Source organism: Parasteatoda tepidariorum, chromosome 4 (assembly GCF_982258835.1).
Source record: "Parasteatoda tepidariorum strain Cologne lab strain chromosome 4, Ptep-v5.0, whole genome shotgun sequence".
Taxonomy (NCBI): Eukaryota; Metazoa; Arthropoda; class Arachnida; order Araneae; family Theridiidae; genus Parasteatoda; species Parasteatoda tepidariorum.
Window position 1 is genome coordinate 87,927 of NC_141758.1, and position 26,433 is coordinate 114,359.

General features: G+C 32.1%; 1 protein-coding gene across 6 annotated transcripts in view; it reads right to left on the reverse strand.

Annotated features, from left to right (window-relative positions):
* Nucleotides 1-26,433, reverse strand: part of LOC107443255 (transmembrane channel-like protein 5) — a 127,215-nt gene that overhangs the window by 41,843 nt on the left and 58,939 nt on the right. For all 6 annotated transcript variants that reach the window (XM_043053601.3, XM_043053597.3, XM_071181559.2 and 3 more), the window contains 3 exons: nt 19,092-19,250; nt 14,217-14,359; nt 12,332-12,416 (listed from right to left, as the gene is read on the reverse strand). In XM_043053601.3, the coding sequence (XP_042909535.2) occupies nt 12,332-12,416; nt 14,217-14,359; nt 19,092-19,250 (387 nt within the window). The remainder of the gene's footprint in view (nt 1-12,331; nt 12,417-14,216; nt 14,360-19,091; nt 19,251-26,433) is intronic.

Sequence of the window (26,433 nt, forward strand, 5' to 3'; positions counted from 1 at the left end):
ATGTTCTTAAAATAAATATTGCAGTTCTATAGAGAAATGAGTTTTTTTTTTCTTTTTTAATGAAAAAGAGGAAACAAATCATTGCTCAAAAGTCTGGTTTAATGAATGTGCCAATCTATATCAAATATGATTTGGCATAGGGTTTCTTTTTGTTTGTTTTGTGATAACTGAAAAGGGTGAAGCTTGAGTCTTTTATTGTGAACTTAGGCTCTTTGATATTTGGTCGTTTTCATTTTTTTAATGTATATTATCTACACACCCTTTTAAATGCTATTTTTTGGCATGGGTTTTATGAAAATTATTTTTTAGAATTAATACAGCATTCAATCAAATCAGTTGGTTTCTCTTATATCTGCTTACTATTTCATTCCGAAGAAGAATTATGATTTTGTTTAACTTTTGTGGATTAAACAGTAGCTAAGATGAGGGAGATACATGGGCTTTTGTACAAATGTCGTAGGTGCTCAAATTTGACTTTATTTACTGAAATAATTTGAAATATTCTGTTTCCAACAAATAAATTGTGTCTACTATTTACTTTAATGAGATAATATTTTCTTCTATTTAAAATCTTATTCATTTTATATTAAAAAAAAGAGTGCTGTCTGATGGATACAATTGAATATGGGTATTATGGTATTGGTACAATTGGTTGAGACTTTAAAAAAGTTTAGTCACAAAAAAAGGAAGGGCTAATAATATAATCACAGCTCTTGAAATAGGGTCACCATTAGCAACCAATAAAGTTTGAGTGGCAGCTTTTCAATTATGATCTGATATTTTTCTGTAGTTCAATATTTATGCAAAATTAAACTAGAGCAATACTCAATTTTTTTCCTATTCTTACCTGTGTTCTCAACAATCAGAAAAAAAAAATTAAATTTTTCCTATGCTTCTGCACTGTTGCATATTCTTTAAATTTCTGATTCTGAGTTTCAAAATATGTTAAACAGAAATTTGAAACGTCATGTGGACACTCATAAGAAAAACTGCAGAGTTATGCTCGAAATCAACATAGACACAAAGCTATTCCCTCGGAAGGAGCATCTATCAGGAAAATACTGTGGCGAGGAAAACAGACACGACACACCACACTTTCCCCAATGAGTCCCTTAACACGAGCTTACCCTAGCAACATCACCACCAGAGCTAGGCCCAATGCCTGACCTCATTTCCTAATTTATTGTTTATTTATTACTCTAAAATTATTTAGAGACATTGTATAACTATTATAGAGCATTGACTATTGATATTTGAGAGCTGAGAGATCCAACAGAAGAAGCACGGCTAAAAATAAGATAATGTAGGAAGACACTAACAAGAAAATAGCGAAAAGTAGGAAAAAGTATATTCATGGGGGGGGGGGATTATATTTGGAACAAAATTTGAGCAATTGTTAGAATCAATTATAAATGCTTTTCAAAATTATCTGAGTTGCTGTTAAATGATGGTAGACAGGATGTGTTCCTATAGATATATTCAATTTAAAATTATTTGCTAGTAGACATAAAAAAAGGCATATAAACATTTCATAAGAACCTGATATAACTTAATACAAATAGCATGATCCAAAACTATGCTTGAGATTATAGTGATAATCATAACATGGAAAACAATTTAAGGTTTAGAAACATTCTTTTTGTAAGAGCATTGCTGTTGCTGCATTTAAAATATTAAAAGTCCCACACTTTATGCTTTAAAATCTTGGCTCTAAATATTATTAAGTTATCTCATGAAACAACTTAAGAATACATAAAATTTTAAAATTAATAATATAATAATTAATAAAGTACAATAAAAGTTCACAAAAAATTCATGCAATTGGAGGCCAGTCCCTGAAGTAAAAATATTACCATCAAAATTCTGAAATAATTCTTAAATTTAATGAATAAAAGGTAAAGGAAAATTTTGAGGAGATGAAGCTTTGGGATTCTTAACTGCTCTCAGGACCCACGTGAAAATATGTGATTAGTGAATGATCCCCAAGTCAAGTTGAAAGATTAAGGTACTGATCAATAAATAGAATATCTCGAGAAGGCCATTAGCTTGCCAGTGACGAAGACGATAACGCGTCACCAACATTGAAATTAAGGGAGGTATTGTTACTCGCGTCCGTGAAATTCCTGAATTCACACGTGCCTCCTGGGTGATGCTAAATGAGTAACAGCGTTCAACTATTGCAGCTCGCAGCAAACCGAAGGAAATGAAAAGAGTTTCGTTTTTCTATACTACAATGAAATGCTGGAGGTCTTTCCATCTCTAAGTTTAAGGAAATTAAGAAAATTGATTTTGAAGAGGATGTTGACACCCTAACAATGCAAGAAGCAAATATCACAGAAGAGAAAATGAAAAGATATTACATAAAGAATTATACTATGCATGGACTTTTTAAATCCAGGCAAATTGCCAGTGGTATACTTTTGCAATTAAAAATGAATTAACCACAACTTTCAAAGTGGTGAAAGAGATGAACAACAATGATTCATCAGAGATAGTGGAGACTAACATTTGGAACAGAAATGCCCATTTCAAAGTTTATGGTATTTATAGTCCTCCTAATAACAACAATCTTAACCTAGACATGTTGACTCCATTCAAGAATAAAATTATTGTAGGGGATTTCAATGGAGCATCCCCAAACTGGGGTTACTCTTATCAGAATCAGGTAGGAAAAATTGTAGAAGATTTTATTGGTACCAATGCATTATTTCTTTTATATGATAAATACGATCCAAACACCTTTATCCATTACTCAGAAAGTTCGACTAATCCAGACCTAAGTATGGTTTCTGCAAACATAGTTGAACAATGCAAAAGATCTGTGCTGGGCCAGACAGGTAGAGGACACAAAATGATTAAGACCTTAATTACAACAAAGTTGAAACTCACTAAGACCCCATTAAAAATTACGTGGAACTTTAAAAAGGCCAACTGGAAAGACTTTACTACAGAGGTTGAAGGAAAAATAAGTAACATAATGAATGAAACATCACCATACAAGCGAGCTTTATCCTTCTCTACAATTCTTCTTCAATGTGCAAAAAAGCATATCCCACGCGGAAGAATGAAATCATACGAGCCTTTTTGGAATGAAGAACTAGCCAAACAAAAGGCCATCAGAGACCAAGCTAGGCTGAGAGCAACAAAAAAAACTGTGAATAAAACAGAAGCGGAATGTCGCCTAGATGTTATTAAATGGAGACGCGAAAATGCCATCATGAAAAAGAAAGTTCTCGAAGCCAAAAGAGAAACTTGGAAAGAATTCTTTAATAAAATGGACTATCGGGTAGATGGGAAAAAAGCCTATCGTTTAATTAACAGTCTCAACAACAAAAGAACTCCAAAAGTTAACCACCCAATGGTTTTTGGAGACAAAGAGATCCGAGATCCAAGTTTAATAGCTACAAAATTCAACGAATACTTTCTCAATAAATTCTCCTTAAGTAAACAAAAGAAGAAGGAGAGGACACAGCTTAGAACAAATTACTCAGAGAGAAATGTAATAGACCCCATTTTAGTAAAAGAATTTTCAATTGCAGAACTCAACCAAGCAATTAAAAATATTCAAACAGGTAAACAACCAGGACCAGACAAAGTCTTCCCTGAGTTTATTAAACACCTAAGTGAAAAAAACAAGGTTTTCCTACTCTCCATTTATAACACGTTTTGGAGCAAAAATATTAGTTTACCAGCCGACTGGGTGAAAGCAAACCTCATCCCAATTTTTAAACCAGGGAAACCAAATGAAAATTCTGAAGCTTATAGACCAATATCTTTGACATCTATTCTAGCTGAAACATTCGAAAGAATGTTATCCTCCAGACTCAAATCTCTACTTGAATCAAAAGAATTAATCCACGAAGAACAGGCAGGATTCAGAAGCAATATGTCCACAAATAATTCAATAATGAAGTTAGTTCATAAGTTCAAAACAGGGTTCAACTCTAAAAGAAGCTCCTTGGCAGTCTTTATTGACTTTCAGGGTGCTTACGACACTATCTGGAGAAAAAAGCTACTTTACAAACTTGATAAAATCGGAATAAGAGGAAATATGTGGAACTGGGTAAGAAGATTTTTAACCCAAAGATGGGTAAGAACCATATGGAATGACACGGAATCTCAATTCCGGCAAAGTAAAATTGGCTTACCTCAAGGAGCAGTTTGCAGTTGCTCTCTCTTCAACATATATATCAATGACCTTATAACAATTTTAAAAGAAATTCCCGGGGTTAATGTCTCCATGTTTGCCAATGATCTAGTCATTTGGATCGAGGCAACTAACTCCAGAAAATATCAAGATCAGAAACATTTCCTCGAGAGCACCATGAATGAAACATTGAAAATACTACAAACTTGGTGCATTGATAATAATATGCTTTTAAATAAGAACAAATCTATGTGCCAATTCTTTTCCCTCCAAAAAATTAAGATAGATTTTGAATTGAAGATAGATGATGCTACGCTAAGTAGGAGTGATTGTACAAAATATCTAGGCGTAACACTAGATAACAAATTAAACTTCATTGATCACGTGAAAGTCACTGCAGAAAAAGTGGAAGGCAGAATATCAATGATGAAAAGACTTGCAGGAGCCAAATGGGGATGCAATCAAGCAACCCTGAATACAACGTATAACACATATGTTAAACCTATAATCAAATATGGTAGCAAGGCCTTGATTTCTACGGCAAAGAGTAGTATTGACAAACTAGAAAAAGCGCAAAATAAAGCCCTTAGGGTTATCATTGGAGCAGTGAAAACTATCCCAGTCGCAGCAATGCAACTGTACACTTCCAACCCTTCCATCAACATTGAAATTCAAAAGCAGGCAGTCAGAAGTTACATCAAAATGTTGACCTCACACAGAGCAGAGTGGATTCCAAATGAGGAACCCAGTACTCTCAAAACTCAAGTTTCACCAGTAGAAATATGTCAAAACACACTTCAAGATCTCGATGCTAACATTCCTACTGAAAGCACGTATAAAATTATCAATCCACTTGAATATGTAGACATCGAAAACAACTTGACTGCAGGGAACTTAAGGAAAAAAGACAGTATCGAGGCAGAGCTGAGGGCAACTGCGTTGCAAATGATCTGCGAAAAATACCCGGAAAGCGACTGGCTACATGCATATACCGACGGATCTCAGATACAAGATAGATCTGGAGCTGGTGTTTTTTGTAAACTATTTTCCCAAAGCGCCCTCGTGGGTCATTATATGACCAATTTTGATGCAGAGATCCAAGCAATTTATCTAGCATTACAGAACCTAAAAACAAGATCTAACGAGTTCCTAAGGGTGGTTCTATTGGTAGACTCCATTTCTGCACTTCAAGCAATCACAGAAAACCCATGTTTTAAAACTAAGCAGTTAAACGAAATTCAGCTTGATATAAACCTCCTCAAGGAAATGAATAAAACTATAGTTATACAGTGGATCCCTTCACATATTGGTATCGAAGGCAATGAGAACGCAGATTATCTGGCAAAAAACGGAACAACTATGCCTCAAGAAATAACAACCGTCACACCTGATACTCTTAAAAAATATGAAAAAACTCAAAGGAATAAATAATTATGATTTAACTATAAAATCAAAAGGCAAAATATTCAAGGCAATTGGAAATTTCTCTGTTACCAACCCCGTAAAGAAGCAGTAACCCCTTTTAGGCTTAAAACAGGCCACAATTGCTTATCAGAACATTCAGTGCCCCCCTCCCCCGAGCTCTTGGGCGCATTCATCCTCCCCAAAAAAGCCCTGAAAATGGCCAGTTGCTTCTTTTATTTATGTACTTAAAAAAAATTCTCTGGTCTAAATTTCCCCCCCCCCCCCAATTATTCATTTTATTTAGTGTAAAAATCCCCCCAAGCTTTAAGTAGGCGCATCGTGTGCCCATCTTCCCCCCTGATGGGGGCCCCTGAGAACATTTGTATAACATAAAAATTCTTCCCAGCAAAGCATGCCTGATTTGTGACACAGATGTATTAAACTCTGATCACCTCTTGTTGTGCAAGGGACTAGATAGGAACTCCCAGAAAAGTGGGAATGTCACTAAATTGTATTGGGACGCAAGAATTCTCATAAATTGTCACTAACTTTACCTTTTTCATGTTAATGTTTAAAATTTTATATTGTTGAAATGTTTATTGTTCTTTTTTGTTCACTTTACCTAAATTGTTGAATTGTTTCTTTGTTATTTTTCTGCTCCTTTGTGATGCAGTTAGCTGTCAGATTTTCTGAATTGAATTCCTAATAAAGCCATATGAAATACACACTGAAATTAACAAGAGAGCTAAAATTTTTGGTCTCTATTAGGGAAAAATTTTTGACAATATTTAGTTGGCCCCCGTGAAGAGGGCAAAAATGAAACTAAGAATTTCTTGCAAAATGCAGCAGATTTGCAAGAGAGGATAAAAATCCTTCCCGCTGAATCCAGCTCAGTATACACACATGCGAACCCGCAAGTATTTCATCAAACATGTAAAACGATTGGCATTTTTTAGGCTACGGACCGACGGTACGCCAAGATAGATTGGGGCTAAATAATTAAATCTTCAGAAAATCAACATGATAAAGAAAAAATATATCATTTTTGAAAAGGAAAATTAAGCACTTTTTAAAAACACCCAATGAAAAAGGGCCCTATAAGGGCTTTTAAAAAACGAAAATCAAAAATAAGCCCCTTTAAGCACTTTTCAATATTGCAATGCAGCCTGACTTTTCAATGACTTTCAAGGATCTACTCAGTAATACTTAATATACTGAAATACATGCAAAACAGATTTTATTACATAGAAGTATAAATTAATTTATCAACTTTAACATGCTTAATAGATGTGGCAATTTTTTAATATGTGTAGCTCACAGCTACCAATACAAATGGTTTCCTTATTACTTTGTGGCATATATCAGTTTGAAGTATTTGCTAAAAATTTCCAATTGATATTAGCATACTTACCAACTTTCAAAGACTGGCACCAGTAAAACTTTACATTAAAATTTTAATGAAGCATATTAGAATCAATGGGGTGTAGTGTGGCAGGCCTCCTTGTGGTGCACCCTGGGTAACGCTGAATCTGCTACAGCCTTCGCCAATCTCTTGCTGTCTTGTACTGATTTTGAAGACTATATGAAGGTTTTTAAAAATGTTTTAAAAAACTGTCCTTTCAAGGGCGCGGACAACCCCGGCCTTGAGGTTCTTTTCTGGAATGCCGGTGGCCTTACTATTGACAAGTTTACTGAACTTAAATATATTATTTCTCATGAAAAACCTGATGCAATTGGTATTGCTGAAAGCGGCTCATCTGCTGACAAGCTTGAATTTTTCCCAATGAAGAACTATAAATCATATTCTCTTACACGTTCTGGCCAAATAGCATCTGAAATTGTTATATTCGTTAAAGACACTCTCATTGCAGAACCACTGATTAAACATACCATGACATCCTCTGACTTTTTGGAAGTAATTGAATTGAGAGTGTGGAAAAACCACATTGGCTTTCGCATTTCATTCATTTATAATCCACCTTCAAATAAACCTGACCTAAATTCTCTCATTGTGGATTGGAATAAACACTCCATTATTTTAGGTGATTTTAATGCCCACTCCACCAGATGGGGTTATGACCAAAACTGCCCTATTGGCAATTTGGTAGAAGATTTTATTGATACAAACCAGATTGATTTTATGGAAAACTCAAAGGCCTCGCCTACTTTTCTTTCATATGGGGGCAGTTCTTCTCATCCTGACTTATTGCTGTCTCACCCACGATTAACACCTTTGATAAAACACGACCATATCATGGCTCCTGGTGGTGCTGGTCATAAGATCCTTTCTGTGATTATCTCAGAGCCAAGACTGACTAAAGAACCCAGAATTACTCGATGGAACTTGAGCAAGGCTAACTGGAAGAAGTAAGCAGAATTAACAGATTCACTTTTGGGAAACTGCCCTTTACATGAAAATGATGACACGGCCCTTGATCGGATCGTGATCAAAATTTTGCAATGTGCCAATGCTTATGTCCCCAGGGGCACATTAAAAATGCAAAACCTTTCTGGAATGATAAACTTCAGGCGCACAAGGAAGAAAAAGACCATGCAAGAGCTAGGGCAGAATCCACTGGCCTCCTAGAGGATTGTATCTCCTTAAGAAAAAGCCAGGCCATTTTAAAGAAAGAGATTTTAAATGCAAAACGCTCTTCTTTTAGCAAGTTTCTGGAAAATATGAACTATCGAAAAGATGGACCAAAGCTTTTAGATTTCTATCTGCTTTAAATGGAAAGCGCACACAATCTTGCAAACAACCTTTGAAGGTTGGCAATAGAACTTTAACCTCAAACCAAGATATTGCCAAAGCTTTTTTGAAACTTTATCGCAAGATTAGTAATTTTTACCCGATGACTAGGATTAAGAGGGGTGAAATAAATCCCTCTGGTGATAACCCAGAATGGAACTGCCTTTTCTCCTCACTTTTCACTGTTAAGGAATTTCAGAGAGGACTACATTGCTTGAAGAGAGGAAAGAGTGCTGGTCCTGATGGCATCCTCCCTGAATTTATTTTGGAACTTGGCGTTAAAGCTAAACAAACAATCCTTAATTTTATAAACAAAACTTGGGGTGGCACTTTCCCGAGCCTCTGGAGAAAGGCTGATGTTATACCTCTTGAAACATGGAAAAGATCCGACGGACATCCAAAACTTTAGACCAATTTCCTTGACCTGTATCCTAAGTAAGCTAACTGAAAGAATGGTCGTTGATCGGCTTCAGTTCTTTTTGGACTATGGTGGCCATATCTCTGAGAGACAGGCTGGTTTCAGATGTGGATACAATACAACGGAACAGATCGTCAGACTTTCACAGCATATTAAGGACGGCTTCCAAAGGAAGCAAAGTACACTTGCTGTCTTCGTTGATTTTAAATCGGCGTTTGACAGAGTTTGGAGAAAATTGCTTCTTAGGAAGTTGCTTCATAAGAAAGTGTATGGAAATCTTTTTAAGTGGATTAGTGATTTTCTTTCACAAAGATTCTTGAACATTAAATATGGCAATTCTCAATCAGGGTATGGGCAAACCAGGCAGGGCCTTCCACAGGGCTCAGTTTTAAGTCCTGTCCTCTTTAATGTTATGGTAAATGACCTTTTGAGCTACATTAAAAATGCTGTTCCAGAGACTGAATCTTGTATGCTGATGACCTTGTTATTTGGTCTACTGGCTCTGATATCTCTATGCTGGAGAAAACACTCAATTTGGCTTTAGAGGCTCTGGCATCCTGGACAACGAATTAAAGGTTAACCCGGAAAAGACAAATTGTGAACTTTTTACCCTTAGTACCAAAAAGTTTAATGTTAACTTGGTATACAAAAATAGTACTCTGGGTCGGACCGATTGTGCTACCTAATTGGGCATAACTCTTGATACCAGACTGACCTGGACTAAATACATAAATCAAGTGGCAGATAGCGTGACAAATCGCCTTGGTCTATTGAAACGTCTCGCTGGAATAAAGTGGGGTTCATCCCAAAGTGTCCTTACTTCCACTTTTACTTCTTACATTAAACCAGTATTTGACTATGGTTCAGAAATCCTTGTTACTGCCTCGGACAGTGCGCTACCAAAACTCGATTTGGTTCAAAACAAAGCACTAAGGCTCATCACTGGTTCTGCGATCTCAACCCCTATTTCTGCCATGCAGCTACAGACAGAAATTTATAATTTATCTGACAAACGAACTTATGCTTTCCTTTCTCTTGGTGAAAGATTGTTGAGAAAGGAGCACTTTTGGCCGTACTACAATCTTCCTCAAACTAGACTTAAATCTCAACATTCCTTTCTTTTTGAGTACCGGAGACTTGCAGAGATCTTTGAGGTCTCCAACTCCAAACTTTGCATGTATAGGCCACCTGTTTTTACGGGCCTTCTGAGATATGCCACTGCCAGATTAGACTTGGTACTGCCTGTTCGGAAATCGGACTTCCACCAGACCGAGTTGTATCCTATCGCTCTGGCCACTATACACAAGAGATACTCTTACGAGCAATGGCTGCAGGTTTTTACTGATGGATCCGCCACTTTTTCAACTGGTAGAGCTGGAGCTGGTGCTTACTCCAAATATTTCAGCCTTAGAGAACCTCTTGACACTTGGGCAGATAATTTTGATGGAGAAGTGTTTGCAATCCTTATAGCTATTATAGCTATTGGTAAACCATCTGAACAAAACATTGTTATCTTTGTCGATTCTCAGGCTGCTATTCAGACCATTTCTGAATGTAATTTATATCCCTCTGAATTCGAATTTAAGTGTAAACAACGCATTGACTCTCTTCTTTGTTCTGGAAGAGAGGCAGTCCTCCAGTGAATCCCCGGCCACTGTGGCATTTACGGAAATGAACGGGCTGACATGTTGGCTAGAGAGGCTTCAGCACTGCATCCATCTTCTCATCCAGTTCCCCTAAGAAATGCAGGCTTCTTAAGAGCAAATGCAGGCACAGAACAATATCTGCTCTTAGGGACTTAGCTGATGGAAAATCCTGGGCTAGCCTTCTAGATAACCAGCTGTGCTCTCACCTTTCCCTCCTTCCCAGAGCTGAGGGAGTTGCTTGCCTTAGATTAATTACCGGACACGACTACTTACAGGCCCATTTATTTAAAATTAACTTGGTCAATTCACCTCTTTGTGTGCTCTGTAACACTTCGCCTATGACTGCCTTATGTATATTCGCCTTTACAGAATTGAGAAATTATAAGGGTTGAATAATATGAAAATCTGGTTAGCATACTGATTCTACACTATGGTAATGAATTACATTTTAGGTGGATGAAGTTAGTTAGTTTATTTAAAAGGGTTTTACTACAAATAATTTGTTTCTTCAGGCAAGGATATTTTGTTCCACAGGAATTTTAAAGTGATAGGATTCTGTTAACAGGCATTTTGTAGCATAGTGTAGTGGAGAACCGATTTCTCCACAACTACAAAGTTTATGTCTTGACAGCTCAAATTCTACATTGATTTACGACAAAAACAGTGCTAAATCCTACTAACATGGTTGAAAATCAAAATGCTCATGTACGCAATTATTGAATTATGTGTTGTAATACTTATGATTTAGAAATATTGAGATTTTAAAATTTATTTTTTAAAAAAAATATGGTATAACTAGCAAAAAAGCAGTCAGAAAAATAATGTGAATTCACTGCAAAATCGGCGCAAATCAAATATGTGAATAAAAAGTTATTCAAATGATCAACCTGTGTAATATCTGATATAAATGTAGCAGGATTTCTAAAACCATGCAGAAATCTGCTATAATAAATGTTGAAAACCACAAGATTTATGATGAAATAGGTGATGGGTAAATCATTGTCAATTCAATAAGTATATGTGATTTGAGTCGTGACAGCTTTGATTTAAAAACATTTATTTTTTAAGATTACATAATTATCTATGGGTATAACTAGCAAAAAGCCAGGTAGAAAAACAATGAGAATTCACGATGAAATCGAAGCAAATCAAACACACACATCAAAGAGTTATCAATTCCAAGAACACTTATGTGATAATATTCTATTAAAAATATCAAGATTACTGAAAACTGTAAAAATAATTTCTGAAAATACTATTCTGTTTATCTGTATTCTATTCTACTGATTCGTAAAAAATTGATCGGTAAAAATAATTGCTGAAAAACTAAATGGATTTATAATGAAAATCCAACTCGCCAAAAGATGATGAAAGTTTTGAATGTGAAATTCAAAATTTCCGTGACGCACTTTTTTTTAATTAATAAAATAGATAAACATGTTTGATACAATTATCTTTATCAGACACATGTTTACATGGAACAAAAGAAAAATGTTTTTATTCACAGCTATTATGCAATTTTTGTGTAATGTTAGTGATTTTTTAATTGTTTCTTTCTTCAGCTCGCGGAAACTCGGAAGTTTTGACTAAGTTTCGTCCCAACTTATAAATTTGCATAAAAAACTGCTATAATCAACCTTATTACATGCAATTGCAGGTTCTTAGATAAGAAACATATTTAATTGTAAAAACACAATATCCTGTTGATTACACATAGATTTTAAACATTTATAATTTTTTTTTTTAAATTTTATATTCCATTATGTTGTAATAAGAAATTCATTCTTTTGTACTAAGCATTCCAAAAGTAACTATTTCAAGAAAAACAAAACAAGAAATAGGGAAGGTAATAATATTTGAATATGCTACCTGAAATTCTAACCAGTTAAAAACATTTTTAAATTCTTAAAGGAGTCATAATAGTATTTATGAAGAAAGCCGTTCAATGAAAATTATGCCTAACTTACAACTTCTTGATGTCGAGGAGGTTTGTAAACAATCATCCAGAAATATGTGACTATTCCTAACACAACAGCTCTTAGCATGACAACTCTAAAAAATAAAAAGATACTTTTAAAGTTAACAAACAAAGAGAAGAAAAAGTTTTTAGCATAATTTAATAGTTTTTTTTCTCCAAAAAAGTGAATTTTTATTCTCCAGTTATTTGACTTCATCTAAATTTACCACTAACCAAACATGTATAGTATACACAAATGTTGCTTGTGGAAAATTTGTCTCCATCATGGAAAATTTTTAGAATTACATTAAAAACAAAAAATGGTCCAAATTCCCCTATTTCATGTCACAGTAAATATTTTTTTGGACTTTATGGATAATATTATAGTATTCATCATTATAAACGAAAAACAGTCCCCCAATCTTCACATACAGTCAAAATCTTTAAGCAGAGCAGAAAATTTTTGAAATTACTCATTCAAAAAAAGTCAAAACTGGCAGATCAATTTTGCAGACTGATATATTAACTTTTTTTTCTGCTTTGCAAAAGGCATTCTTTTCCCAACTTGTATTTGACTTTTAAGTATGCTGGTATTTATAATATTCAACATGAAGTTTTTAAAAAATAAAAAGATTTTTTTAAAAAATAAGTGATTTTTAAACAAATAACACCAAAATAGCTCTGTAACATAACTTTGTTACTAACATAATTTCAAAGATAATTGAAGTTTTTATTGCCAAATTTTTCTTAATTTCTTTGTCCTAAATTTCGGAAGGCATATTTCGTTAAAGTTTGCAATTTTGCTAACTTCTCAGCAGTGTCCATGAATTGTTGAATTTCTCTTGCATATTAATTACTTATAATTCTTCGAAAAATTATTTATAGTTTTTATCTATAGTTTGAACATAACACAATTTGTGACTTCATTCATGGATAATGTCTTTTTAACACTTTCTATTAATTTGTGAAGATCTTATGAATGACCTATTTATTTTCTTTAAAATAAATTCTATTCCTTCATACACTTGAAAAGATTTTTTCTTAAGGTCTTCAAATAATGGATCAGTTTGTTTGTCCACCAATATGTAAAGGAAAAGGTGGCACTTCCAGCAGTAAAATTAAACAAGATAGTAAAAAAAGATAAGTATGCACTCAAAATTTAAATGCTAGATTTGAAAGTTGAAATATTCATATTCCTGTTCCCAAGAGAGTGAATGAATTAAAAAGTTTAGTATAACCATCAGAAGAAATTAATGTTTCAGTTCATACATTCAAATGGTTGTACAGTGCGTAAAAAAAGGATTTTCCTGAATAACTTTTGATCTTCACGTATCAGAACTCAATCTTAATGGTTCAAGGGGGTGACCTCAAATATGCTAATTAATTAGTGCAGACAATATTTTAGGTTACGAAACACTAAAACGTACTTTCTCCGAATAAATATTCTTTTTTGATGGATTTAGATTTCTGATCCCTAAAATATAGGAGGTAGCTGCAATCTGGGAAATATGGTCCCCATAGTTTGGACCCCTTAACCCACTGACGGTTCTGCATGTAAAAAGTCGCATTTTAACCTGCAGTCTTCTCTGCATAGCAAAACCGGTTTTCCCATGTTAACTGATAGGGGAACTGTGTGTAGGGGAGAAACATTCTCCCAATTTTGCCCATTTCCTTAACCGCCAGTGGGTTAAAGTTAATTTTACTTTTTATGCATTTTGCTATATCTCGAGAAGTTTCTAAATAAATTAAAAAATATTAGCACACATTTATGATGATTAGCTCTTAAACAATCATGTGGTTCAGTTGTTTATTACCACCATTTGAACAGCAAACATAAAAAAGAGTAATAGCTTGATTATAGAATAATAATTAAAAAGAAAACAAAGGAATAAAACCTTATCATTGTGAAATATAGCCTCGTCTTATTGGACACATAAGCTTCAAATGTTGTAGCAAATTTCAACAAATAATAGAAGATACTGGAGATGAGAGTGACTGTAATAGCAAAAGTCATGTGCTGAAGTATTGGTATATCAACCTGCAACCAAATAAAACAATGAATGATCACAGCAACTAGGAACAACCAGGCTATTCCGGCCCTCTGAAAATAATTCTTAGTGGAAGTGAATTAAGACAGTGATCTTTATTTAGAAGAAACTATAACTTATTTTAAACATGACCAGCACTTAGAGAGATTACTAATGGTTTAACTGTCCTTTAAATTTCAATATATATATATATATACAGTGAAACCTCCTGTTATGGACACTCCTGCAAAACGGACGCCTCTCAATACGGACATATTTTTAATTCCCCCAAAATCTTCTATGAATAAACCATTATGTACATTCTCCGCAAAGCGGACACTCCCGAAACCGGACAGTCATTTTGGCCCTGAAACGTTATTTTTTATCTCTTCAAACCGGACACTACTTTTTATAAATTTGAAAGAAAAAAAAATTTGCTTTAAATTGCAAGAAAAAATTCAACTTTTCACCATTTTTATAGCATATAAATTTTTTGCCTTATCCATAACTAAAAATATTGTTAAGCTATTTCAATACTGAAGAATCAATCTTTCTCCTGTCACCTTGCCTTATCTTTGTAAAGAAATGAGAGAAAATGATACTCTTCTTTTTCTAAAATTTTATTTCCAATGAGATGCTGCTTCCAATGAGATTTCCAATGAGACGTTTAGTTTCTGCCACACTAGATGGCAGCACCGAGACTCTAATTGGATGCTAAAGTGCACTAGGAATTTAATTTTGCCGGAAATGCCAAGAGCCAATAAGGCACTCCAGGGATCTTTTACATGCCGCATTATCATACGACATGGCTGCTGAGGATTTTCTGCACCCCGAAAATCCGGTGTCTGGGCCGGGGATTGAACCCGCAGACTTGGGCTCAGAAGGCCGACGACAAACCAACTGCGCCACCCAGCCACTGCACAGAGAAAATGATACTGCCCTCCTGAAATAATTCGGACCCTGGCATCTTTTGATCTTTTCATCTGGACCACACAGGTTATGAGACCCCCCCCAAGCTGAAATGACATGTTAAATGCTCTCAATGCTTCTTCCCCATTTAAAAATTCTTTAATTTTCTTATCAATTTGAAGACTGTGTTTAACACAGGCGGAGCAAAAAAAAGAGAAAAGAAGTATAATCTTTAAGGTGTTCATATAAATGAAACATTTATTGGGACACTTGATAGCTCATCAATTGCAAATAATCAACTCCATAAGTCCTCATGACTTACAGGTACGCATTTGCCTTTTTGGTCTTCAGTGAATCGTGGGAGGTTTACATTCAAGAAAGTATTAATCATGTTTCCTATAAAATTATAGGTAAGTGTAAGGGGATTAATATAATATAAAAAATAGATTAATATAAAAACAGTAATAGATAAAAACAGGATAATATAAAAACAGTAATATAAAAACAGTAATAGATTAATATAAAAACCTACCAATCCTATATTTTTAAATTTGAATACATAAGAAATCTAGGGCATTTTATACAACAACAAAAAAAATCACAGTAACTTTCAATGAACATTGCTATAAATACTAATTGATATATTAGAGTTCCTTGTTAACAGGGAATGCGGAATGGGATTCATTTACCATAAACATCAATTTGAACGGAATCTGATGTAATGAATAAATCATAGGTAAATTTGTTTGATGAGTTTTAATCAGGGAGGTGGATTGTGTTTGCAAAATTAATAAAATCTATATAATTAAAAATTATTAAGTAATCAATAAATCCTGATGGAAATAATTTCCCTCATAGAAATGTAAAAATAGGCTTCAAAAATTGGTATTTTGTGGTATGCCTACAATCTGTAGAAAAATACCCTCACCGTTAAAGATAAAATTGTTAAAAATACAAAAATCAACAATGTTTTCCCAATATTCAAAATTGACATCTAAAATATTATTGAAATCATACAAATATGAAAAAAGATCATCTTCTAGTTTGTCCAGTGGAACTTGTAAAAAGGTCCTTGAAATCAAAAGATGTGCAAGGGAATTATTTTAAATACAGTTATTTACTGGATTATTGTTTTTAATAATCCCTATAAATCCTGAATCATAGCCACATAGATATAAAGCGCTTTAATTTTATGAACTTTAAAATATGAACATTGAATATGAACTTTAAAATCATTTATATGTAGTGGGGTGGAAAATAAGTTTAAATGAAATAAAATTAAAAAAAATTAATATATACATTTAAGCATCACTAGAATAAATTTTTACAAAAAGCATAGAAAGTTGGCAGCTCTGCCTTTGTAAATATTCATTGTCATGAAAGTTAGATTTAGTAAACTGTCACTCAGATCACCAAGAGTTTCTCTGGCAGGAAAAAATATATAAAAAAAATAACAGGGTGGTCACTCAAAACAGATTTCAAATTTCCCTGATTTTTCCAGGTAAAAATCTTAAAATTTCCAGGTTTGGGTTTTTTTTTCCTTTTTTCTTATAAAGTGTAGGATGTGTACAAGAAAAGTGTCTGTATTATAAAATATCTTATTCAAAATATCATTTTTTTAAACATATCTTGAAAAAAATTAATTTTTTTACAAGATATTTTCTTATTATTTTTTAATGTTCTGGTACAACATTAATTTTTAAAAAATTATGACGTGGAGAAAATAATATGTTTAGCTTGCAGAATATATTGTTTTTATTGAATTTAATGTGTTACTTTAAGTAGTATTTGCTCAAAGTGTACCTACAAAATGACAAAATCAGAATAACCAATAAGACCTTGGATAAGTATTGTTTAATATATTTTCATTAAGGAAAAGAAAACCGTTTCAGGTGATTATATATCAATTTTTAATAATTACAGTGGCTCCCAAAAGTGCTCACTCACTTATAACTTATATTGAAATAGGAAATAAAAATTCAATAATTAAAATGAATATTTCACAATGGGTGAAATATTCATAATAAGATGTATAATCTATTCTTAGCAAAACTGCACGGAATATTTTAAAAACAAAGCAAAAGTTAATTTTTTAATCAAATAGAAACAAAAATGTTACCCCACGAAAGTCATTGTACATTTAAATGTCTTGGATCTCAGAATTAAAATTATCGTCAATTGCTTTTTTTATTTATTTATTTTTCATTTAATTTTTTATTTCTTTATTAGCAATTTAGTATCAAACCTATAATAGCAAAATTATATTTTAATTTTTGCTTGCTAACTCCGTAATATTTTATTTTATCATTTAAAAATGACTTGTGGTCGTAATAAAATAGATCAAATTTGATTATTCGTCTTCGTAAGAGGTAAATCAGTAATGAATATGTTAAATTAGTTTACTGTATTCAATTGAACTGTGCAATATGTGATAAAATGCTTAAAAGAAGGACTTCATATCAGAGATTAAAATTATAAATTTTGTGGAAAAATTCATAAATTTGCAATTGAGTGTTGTAAAAGTTTCTGTAAAAATTTTAAAAAAATATTCTGCACGAATTTCATCTAGAAAAAAAAAACTAGTTACACATATTTTCAACCTTTAAAAGCTATTGTAGATGCTAAAGGAAACTCCACTAAATGTTAATTTAATGAAAAATTAGATTTACTAATAGACTGAGTTTTTTCTTTAAAAGTGTATGATGACTTTTGTGGGATAAAGTTTTTGTCACTTTTTGATGATTGATTCCTTAAAAATAAACTTTTCCTTCGTTTTTAAAATATTTCATATTGTCATTTAAAATATTTCAGTTTTGTTAAGATTAGAACACATTTTTTATCATTAAATATACATTCTGAAACATTTATTTTAATTAATGGATAGTCTTATTTCATTGAAAGTCATAAGTGTATCAACACTTTTGTGAATCACTGTAATTACATTTCAATATAAAGCTGTACTGTATACTGCATTTCATCTTACCAGTGCTTTTTATAAAATTCACTGATCATATTTTCCTTAAACCAATATCTCAAGTCAAATTTTTAAATAATGGTATTTTGAAATAGCATTTTTCTTTTAAGAAATTCAGTATAAAAAAATAAATGTCAGAAATGTAAAATTGTCTAATTTTTAGTTCTATACTCTATAGAAGAAAAATTTCTTTTTAGAGAATTTAATAAAGTTATAAGTAAAAAAACATTTTGTCAAAATAGAAAAAAATTACCACTCTCAATTGCGAACAAACTTGAATCAGTGTGTGAACACGGACAGAATTTAAAAACCGAATCCTAACCCCGTCTTCCACATCCACCATAATCTTTGCCTTTCCTAAAATGCACAGTCTGCATAGAGATCAAAGGTTTCTACATTTGCTTAGCAACCATGGGAGAATTTTATGTTGTATTCTAGTTAAACAGGGTTATAATGGAGCAAATTTTGATGAAAGCAAAGTAAGTTGATTATATTTTAACTGTTTGGAGATACATTTCCATCTAAAAAATGTGGGTATAATGGATGAAACAATTTAAATTAAGAAAATTAGCAAATAATTTAAATTAGTGAAATTAAAAAAATATCTAAGAAAAAATGTCCAGCTTTTCTTTAAAATTTCCAGCTTTTCATCCATATTTCCCTGATTTTTCCAGTATAAAAAAAATTCCCTGATAATTCCAGGTTTTCCAGGTGGGTGGCCACCCTGATATACTAAAAATTTACCTTAGTAGAACTTTCAAACCATTAAACAATGATTTCTATAAGAATGACCTCATAAATTGCTCAAAAAATCTCTACAGCATAATTACACTAGCTTCAAATGAAATTCAGGAACAAACCTTGAGAGCTTTTCTTTCAAGCAAAAAGTAAGTGAGGTATCCGACACCTCCTATAACTGCTAACGAGAAGAGGGATACACAAACAAATGACACTTTCTGCAGAACATTCTGAGAAAGGGTGATAGTTTTTTCTGACAAGCGTTTCATATACAAAAGCTCCTGAAAAAATAAAAATCAATTTAAAACATAACTAATAAATATTAAAAAGATAATTTGCAGATTTTTTCCCAATTGAATCACACAGAAGGTAGTTTTAATATAGAAAATAGTTATTTAGGAAGACATGTGAGCATTTATCAAAATAAAAAGCATATTATGCATAAAAATTCCTAAGTATAAAATAAACTAAGATCTACTACGTGAAAAAAAAAAATTTATTTTTATAATTAGATTTTATTAGCTGCACATGAGCAGCAAGGACATAGAACCCTTAATCTAAGAAAATCACCCAAAGAAAACAAGAAACAAAAAATAAAATATAAAAAAATTAATGAGAAAACAAAAATATTTTAACAAAAATTTCTGAAATACAGTGGAACCACTTTAAAAAGTTTTCCCGCGAATGAAGTTATTTGTCAAAAAAACCAAATACCATAATGTTAAATTTACCTTCATAAGAAGTTTTTTTCCCATTTAAAAAGTTTTCACTTCCTTCCAATTCTCTCTTTTTTTTTAACTTTATATTTAAAATGTCTTATCTAGTTATAACTTTCTGTCACAAAAACAGGCATGTGAACTATGCAAAATCAACAAAGACCACTGACTTTCCTCCCTTCTCCATTACAAAAAAGGTGATTTATCAGGAACAGGTATGAGCAAAGGAATGTAAACCCTTTGATGAACAATGAAACTGATAAGAATATGGGGAACAGCTTGGTCTGATGACTCATGCACTACACTGCTGTCCCCACCCATTCAATGACTGATGTGAAAGATACATCTAAGCATTTAGCAGCATTTTGCTGGAAATTTTCCTAGTATTTTTGATTTTTATCTTAAATAATGCAGAATTTTTTTTTTTGATTTTTGTTGAAAACGTCCTGTAAAATCATTAAAACGTAAAGCACTATCTATTGAGGATAAAGTAAAAATTTTAAAAGCTGTTGACAGCTATTCTCAATTAACAAGGGTTCAAACAGCAAAAAATTTTAATCTTCCTGTTACTACGTTAAATGGCATTATTGCTAAGAAGGACATCATTTTAAACTCTTCTTGCTCCAGTGCATCCCAGAAAATAAAAAAAGTGAAAAGAGAAAAATACGAAGATATTGAAGAAAAAGTGATGATATAGTTTATACAAGCAAGATCCGCGAATATTCCTGTCAACGGAACTCTTTTCAGAGAAAAAGTATTGAAGATTGCTCAAAAATTGAACGTTGATTTCACGCCTTCCAATGGATGGATTGATCGGATGAAGAAACGAGCTGGATTAGTTTATAAAACAATTAAATGAGATTGTAACAGCGTTGATTTGCAAGAAGTTGAAGAATGGAAAGCTAAATTATCTTAACTTATTTCAGTTCATCCATCGAAGGACATTTTTAACATGGATGAATGTGAACTGTTTTTCAATCATTTACCCAATAAAAAGTATGCCTTTAAAGGTCAGGAAAAAACAGTAAAGAAAGTTTGACAATTTTAGTTGAGGCCATCAGTATGAATGGTATAAAAAAATTACCAATTTTAGTTATTGGTAAATCGAAAAAATCTTGATGCTTTCGAAATTTTAAGTTGCTGCCTTGTGATTATGACAGTAATCAAAAATCCAGGATGGCAATCGCAATTTTCGAAGCCTATTTGAAAAAGTTAGTACAGTAAGATGCAGAAAGAAACACAAAACATCATAATCTTAGTAGACAACTGTGCTGCTCATTCCAAAGAGAATCATCAGGTTGCAGTTTTTACCACCAAACCCTACTTCTGTGCTACAACCGATGGATCAGAGAGTTATCAAGGTATTTAAGCAGCATTATAAAATGCGACTCATCAAAGGGTTCACATTCCTTTGCTCATACCCGTTCCTGATAAATCACCTTTTTTGTAATGGAGGAGGGAGGAAGGTCAGTGGTCTTTGTTGATTTTGCACAGTTCACATGCCTGTTTTTGTGACAGAAAGTTAAAACGAGATAAGACATTTTAAATATAAAGTAAAAAAAAAAAAAAAAAAGAGAATTGGAAGGAATTGAAAATACAGGAAAGCTAAAAAAGTCAATGTTTTAGAAGCTATTGAGTTTATTGTATCAGCATGGGAATTCATAATACATTCTGGAATTGCTAATTGTTTTCAAAAAGCTGGATTCTGACGGAGATACAACTGAAGAGTATGATTTTGAAGCTGAATATGAAATGTCAGATGAAGAAAAAACGAAAAGTTTAATAATGATTGGAAGTTCCTCCAAAATAAACTTAATTTCACTGCATCGTTTAAAGAATATGTATCAGTTAATGACGAAATCTTACCTTGTGATGTGCTTACAATTACATTAGAGGATATTTGTGACGTTACAAATGAAACAGAAGAACTGAGTGAAACTGAAGAAGATATTGTTAAACCTCCTAATTTTTCTGATGCCAGTAAAGGATGGGTTACTTTTCGAACATTTATTTACAGTGTTGGAAATGTGCTCCCGGAAATGTTGAAATATTTACAACAGTTGGACAATTTTAACTTAAAGGTCGGTGAGAAAAAAACAAAAACAAACAGCTTTACTTAATTTTTTCTCGCAAAAAGACTAGGCAATAATTGTAAAAATGTGTAAAATTTTAAATAACATTGCATAAAATAAAAAATAAGGTAGTTAACTTTGTTTTATTTATTAGCAAGTTTTTTCTAAATGAATAGTAAAATTAATTATTCATTCCATTATGCTGATTTTGTAATATAAGTTACACAATGTAAAAATTTTTTAGTTTTTAATTTGTGTGTTTTTAAACTTTACCGTTTAAGAAGTTTTCCCGTTTAATAAGTCATTTTTTCCACTCCCTTGAAAAACTTCTTAAGTGGGTTCCACTGTATTATCATGAAAAGATTTAGCTTCTTTTTCAATCCAAACAGTTACATCAGGAAATATTATATGCTTTTTAATATTGTAAGCAAATTCCAAAGCAAAATATATAAATACAATATAGTGGGAGGGGCATCTGAGAGAGAGAGAGAGACCAAATTATTAACACAATTTAATCAAATAAAACAATATAAAAAATAAAACACACAAAAATATAAATAAATATTTAAAGCATAGGACGCCCAGTGGCTGAGCGATAGCGCATCACGCTGCCGTGCCACAGGTCCCTGGTTTGATCCCCGCCCGGGCAAAGTTGACTCAGCCTTTCATCCCTTCTGTCGGTCGATAAATGAGTACCAAGCATGCTTGGGAAGTAAACACTGGGGGTTTCGCATTCGGCTGACCACCTAACCGGAACATCTGCTCCTGCACTCCAGAGCCCAAAGGTCAAGAAAACTGAGATGGACACTTGGCCCTCTGTGGGCTGTCGCGCCGCTGAGTTTAGTTTTAGTTTTTATATAAAGCAGAGTGTCAACCAGGTGCCAAGGGGGGGAAAAATTCATGACCTTAAAACAAATTTTCATGAATTTCTTCACGGAATTTTGCTTTTAAATTTGCTTGTTTTTAGAAATTATTCAGTTTATGTTATTCAATACCCTTTATATCCATGTGATTAGTAAAATATAAAAAACAACAGAAATTTTTCAATGGACTATATGCTGCTGTTTTACAGGGTGAAATGTTGGTGACATGCTTTTCTGAAACATACATCATCCGGGCATATGGAATATTATTATGTTAAAATATTTTCAAGTACTGTTATTTTTCTATTGAATTTGACACTCTGTACATAACAATTTGGCAGTAAAAATTCAAGTAAGTCCGGCAATAGATTTAGAATAACAGTTTTAAATTATCATCTCTTCTTTAACTTTTTTAATAATAAATGTATGTCAAGAAAAAACAAAGAAAAAAGAGTTTAGAATTAATTCTTATAAAAAATCCATACAATTACTTACATCTCTTCTTCAAATTTTATAATATTAAAAGTATGTCAAGAGAAAACAAAGAAAAAAGAGACAAGAATTAATTCGTATAAAAAATCTATACAATTATTTACATAAAACTTATAATTGCAAAAATAAGATTTTGTTTGTAAGGCTGGGAAAAAAATTACCAATTTTCTACTGTTTCTCAGCTTTATTATTCTTCACTATTGGTTAGGAGAAGCATATACGAAAAATTCTTTTAATTTACTCTAGCGGTAAAATAACTTGGGCCCTCATTGGATAAGGTTTCAAAGGGCTGTTATTTTCAGATTGTAGAAAATTTATATTTTGAATTAATAGATGGCGTTGCAAACTTCTAATGTGTACTTTATGTTTTGTTGTTATCAAAGAATATGAATCCTTACCTCTCTGATGCTTTTTCAACAAGGTGCTGAAAACCCCAAGAAGATGATTGAAAATATTTATTACTGAAGAGGGGTTCGTTTGAATTTGATTTTGAACTTAATATTACAATTATTTCTTTTATTCTTTATTCAATTATTTGCTCTGAATTCGAAAATGTCAACTGAACTTTAAAAACGGAAGCAGAAAAGAGGTGCGGTCTGAGCATTGACGACTAGATTGTTTGGCGAAATCGAAAATGAAATAAAAAATGAAATTCCGAACATTGAAACTTTAGATGAATTACTGGCTAAACTTATTGAAAAGGAATCTTTATTGAAGGAACTGGATTTGAAAATTGAAGATTTGATTGATGCTGACAAAATTGAAAAGGAATACCAACAATCGGAAGAATATTCTGATAAGATTATTGTTTTAAAAACGAGGATTTCAAGAATTTTATCTTTGTTGAGTGCTAAGTTGGATATGGAAAACCGTAAGAACGATAACAAAAGTATTTCAACCGAAATTATTTCTGAAGAATTTCAAAATGTTCATCGAAAAATCGTGATCGAAAAATTCTACGGTGATGTTAAACTATGGAATAACTTCTGGGAACAATTTAAATAGACTATTCACGAAAATAAGACATTGAAAACTGTCTATAAGTTTGTGTATTTAAAGTTACATCTTGGCGGAGCTGCTGCAAGAACTGTGAATGGACTTTCGATTTGTGATTCTAATTATCTTGCAGCCATTGATATTTTACATGATCACTATGGAAGAAGTGACTTAATTATGAATGCTCACATGAACGAACTGTTAAATTTAACTGCAGTAAAGGCTTCTAGCGATGTTGATGCAGTGAGGAAACTTCAAGATAGCATCGAAATTGAAATACGAAGTTTAAAGTCTTTAAACGTGATGCCTGAAACCCATGGAAATCTACTCTGTCCAATATTGATGAAGCTGATTCCTGAAGATATAATTTTGGATTTTAACCGACAAAGAACGAAGGATTCTACTTGGAATATTGAAGAATTGTTAAAATTTATTAGAAACGAGATTGATAGCTGTGAACGATAAGCTCTACTCTAAAAAAAATCAGAAAAAGGTAATCTTAACGAAAATTTTAAATTCACTCCAGAATCAAAAGTAGAAGAAAAATCTTGGAATAAAAGAAAACTAAAGGTAAGCGCCTTTGCTTTATCAACATTGAATTTGAAATGAATTTTTTGTTCTAAGACTCACGATAAATTTAAACGTAATGAAGTTAATGTTTATAGGAAAAGACAAATTTTAATGAAAAGTGGTAGAAAAGTGGTTCAAAAAGGACATTTATCTATTTCTTCGGTTTGCATGAAAAGAAATCTTGCTTGTTTTCACTGCAAACAAAAGCATAATTATTCTGTTTGTATTAAACCTCCTGAAAACGAAAGTCCCGTTTCGAATAATGATAAAGAAATGCTCGTAAATAAAAATAATGGATCTCATGTTGTGTAAACCTCTGTGAAACAGAATTCAAATGTAATTTTACAAACTGTTACCGCTCTTGCTGTGAACAAGGCTGAATGTTTAGTTAGATGTTTGCTTCACGGAGGTAGTCAAATGTCTTTTATAAGTGAAAAGTTATCGAAAAAGTTAAATTTGCCTGTTACAGGAGAAATCGATCTTAATATTCATCAGGAATGAGATTAGCCAAAAGGCAAAAAAGCTGAATTTCTACACTAGTAAATTTTACGCAAGTGCAACCCTTTAATAATAAATTCCAGACAGTTTAAGATAATAAATAATGTGTTGACATTCAATTGTGTACTAATCTATTATTATATAAATGATTACATTGATACTTAGTGAAAATAAAAATTACCAATTGAAAAAATAAAGTTGGAAATTATATTTTTCCTCAGTTCACATAAGAGACTTATTACTTGAAAAACTACCTGGTTTAGCAAATTAAAACTACTGAGTATATACATAAATATTTCATTTCTTTTAATAAATACTGTTATGTGATTTATAGCAAATGTATCAGTAATATTACTTTTTAAATTATTTTGGGGAAAAAAAACTACAATGGGCAGAATCATTATGTTCATATTATAGTCTAATCTAACTAGAGCCCTGTGAAACATATCAATAACAGTGAAGTAGAAATATATAGTAACTCCTTAACATACAAAATTGCTATTTTAGTTTGAAAAATTAAATGACAATCAGCAACTGTTTAGATAATTATTTTCCATTTGATAAGAATTTTGCATTTTATAGCATAAATAACAGCAATTATAATTTAAAATTTTGATGATGAGTTAATTAACTCCTTTTCCAAAAAAAAAAAAAAAAAAAAAAAATTAATCACTTTTTAAGTGATTGCTTTTGTTTGCTATATCTTTTATGTTTGCTATATTTCGTCGTTAGTCCATCTTCAAACATTTTGTGACAAATCTTACTTTTTCTTCCTTGAAAGCACAGAATGTTAGTTTTGAATATATTCCCTTCCAGTTTCTCAGATGTTGATACTAATAATCGTCGTTAGAAAAACAGTCACCTTTATAGTAACTAATTTTAAAAATTTTTTTTACTTCTTACAAGAATCGCGATAGTTGATCTTAAAATTGCATGAAGATGAATAACAATTGTGGATTTTGAAATCACATGAATATGAAACTAGATATACGATTTTGAAAATGAGAAAATACAAACTGGGATATAGAATTTTCAAAACGTGTAAATACAAATCACGATTCATAATTTTTAGATCGCGTAAATACGAATCATGATGAGTAATTTTTATATTGCATGAATAAGAATTATGATGCATAATTTTTAGAATGTGAATTTTAATGTCTTATTTTTAAATCAGATATAAATACGAAAATTAATGTTTGATATTATAACCGCATGAGCAGATCAAGACATTGAATTTTAAACTCGCGTGAATAC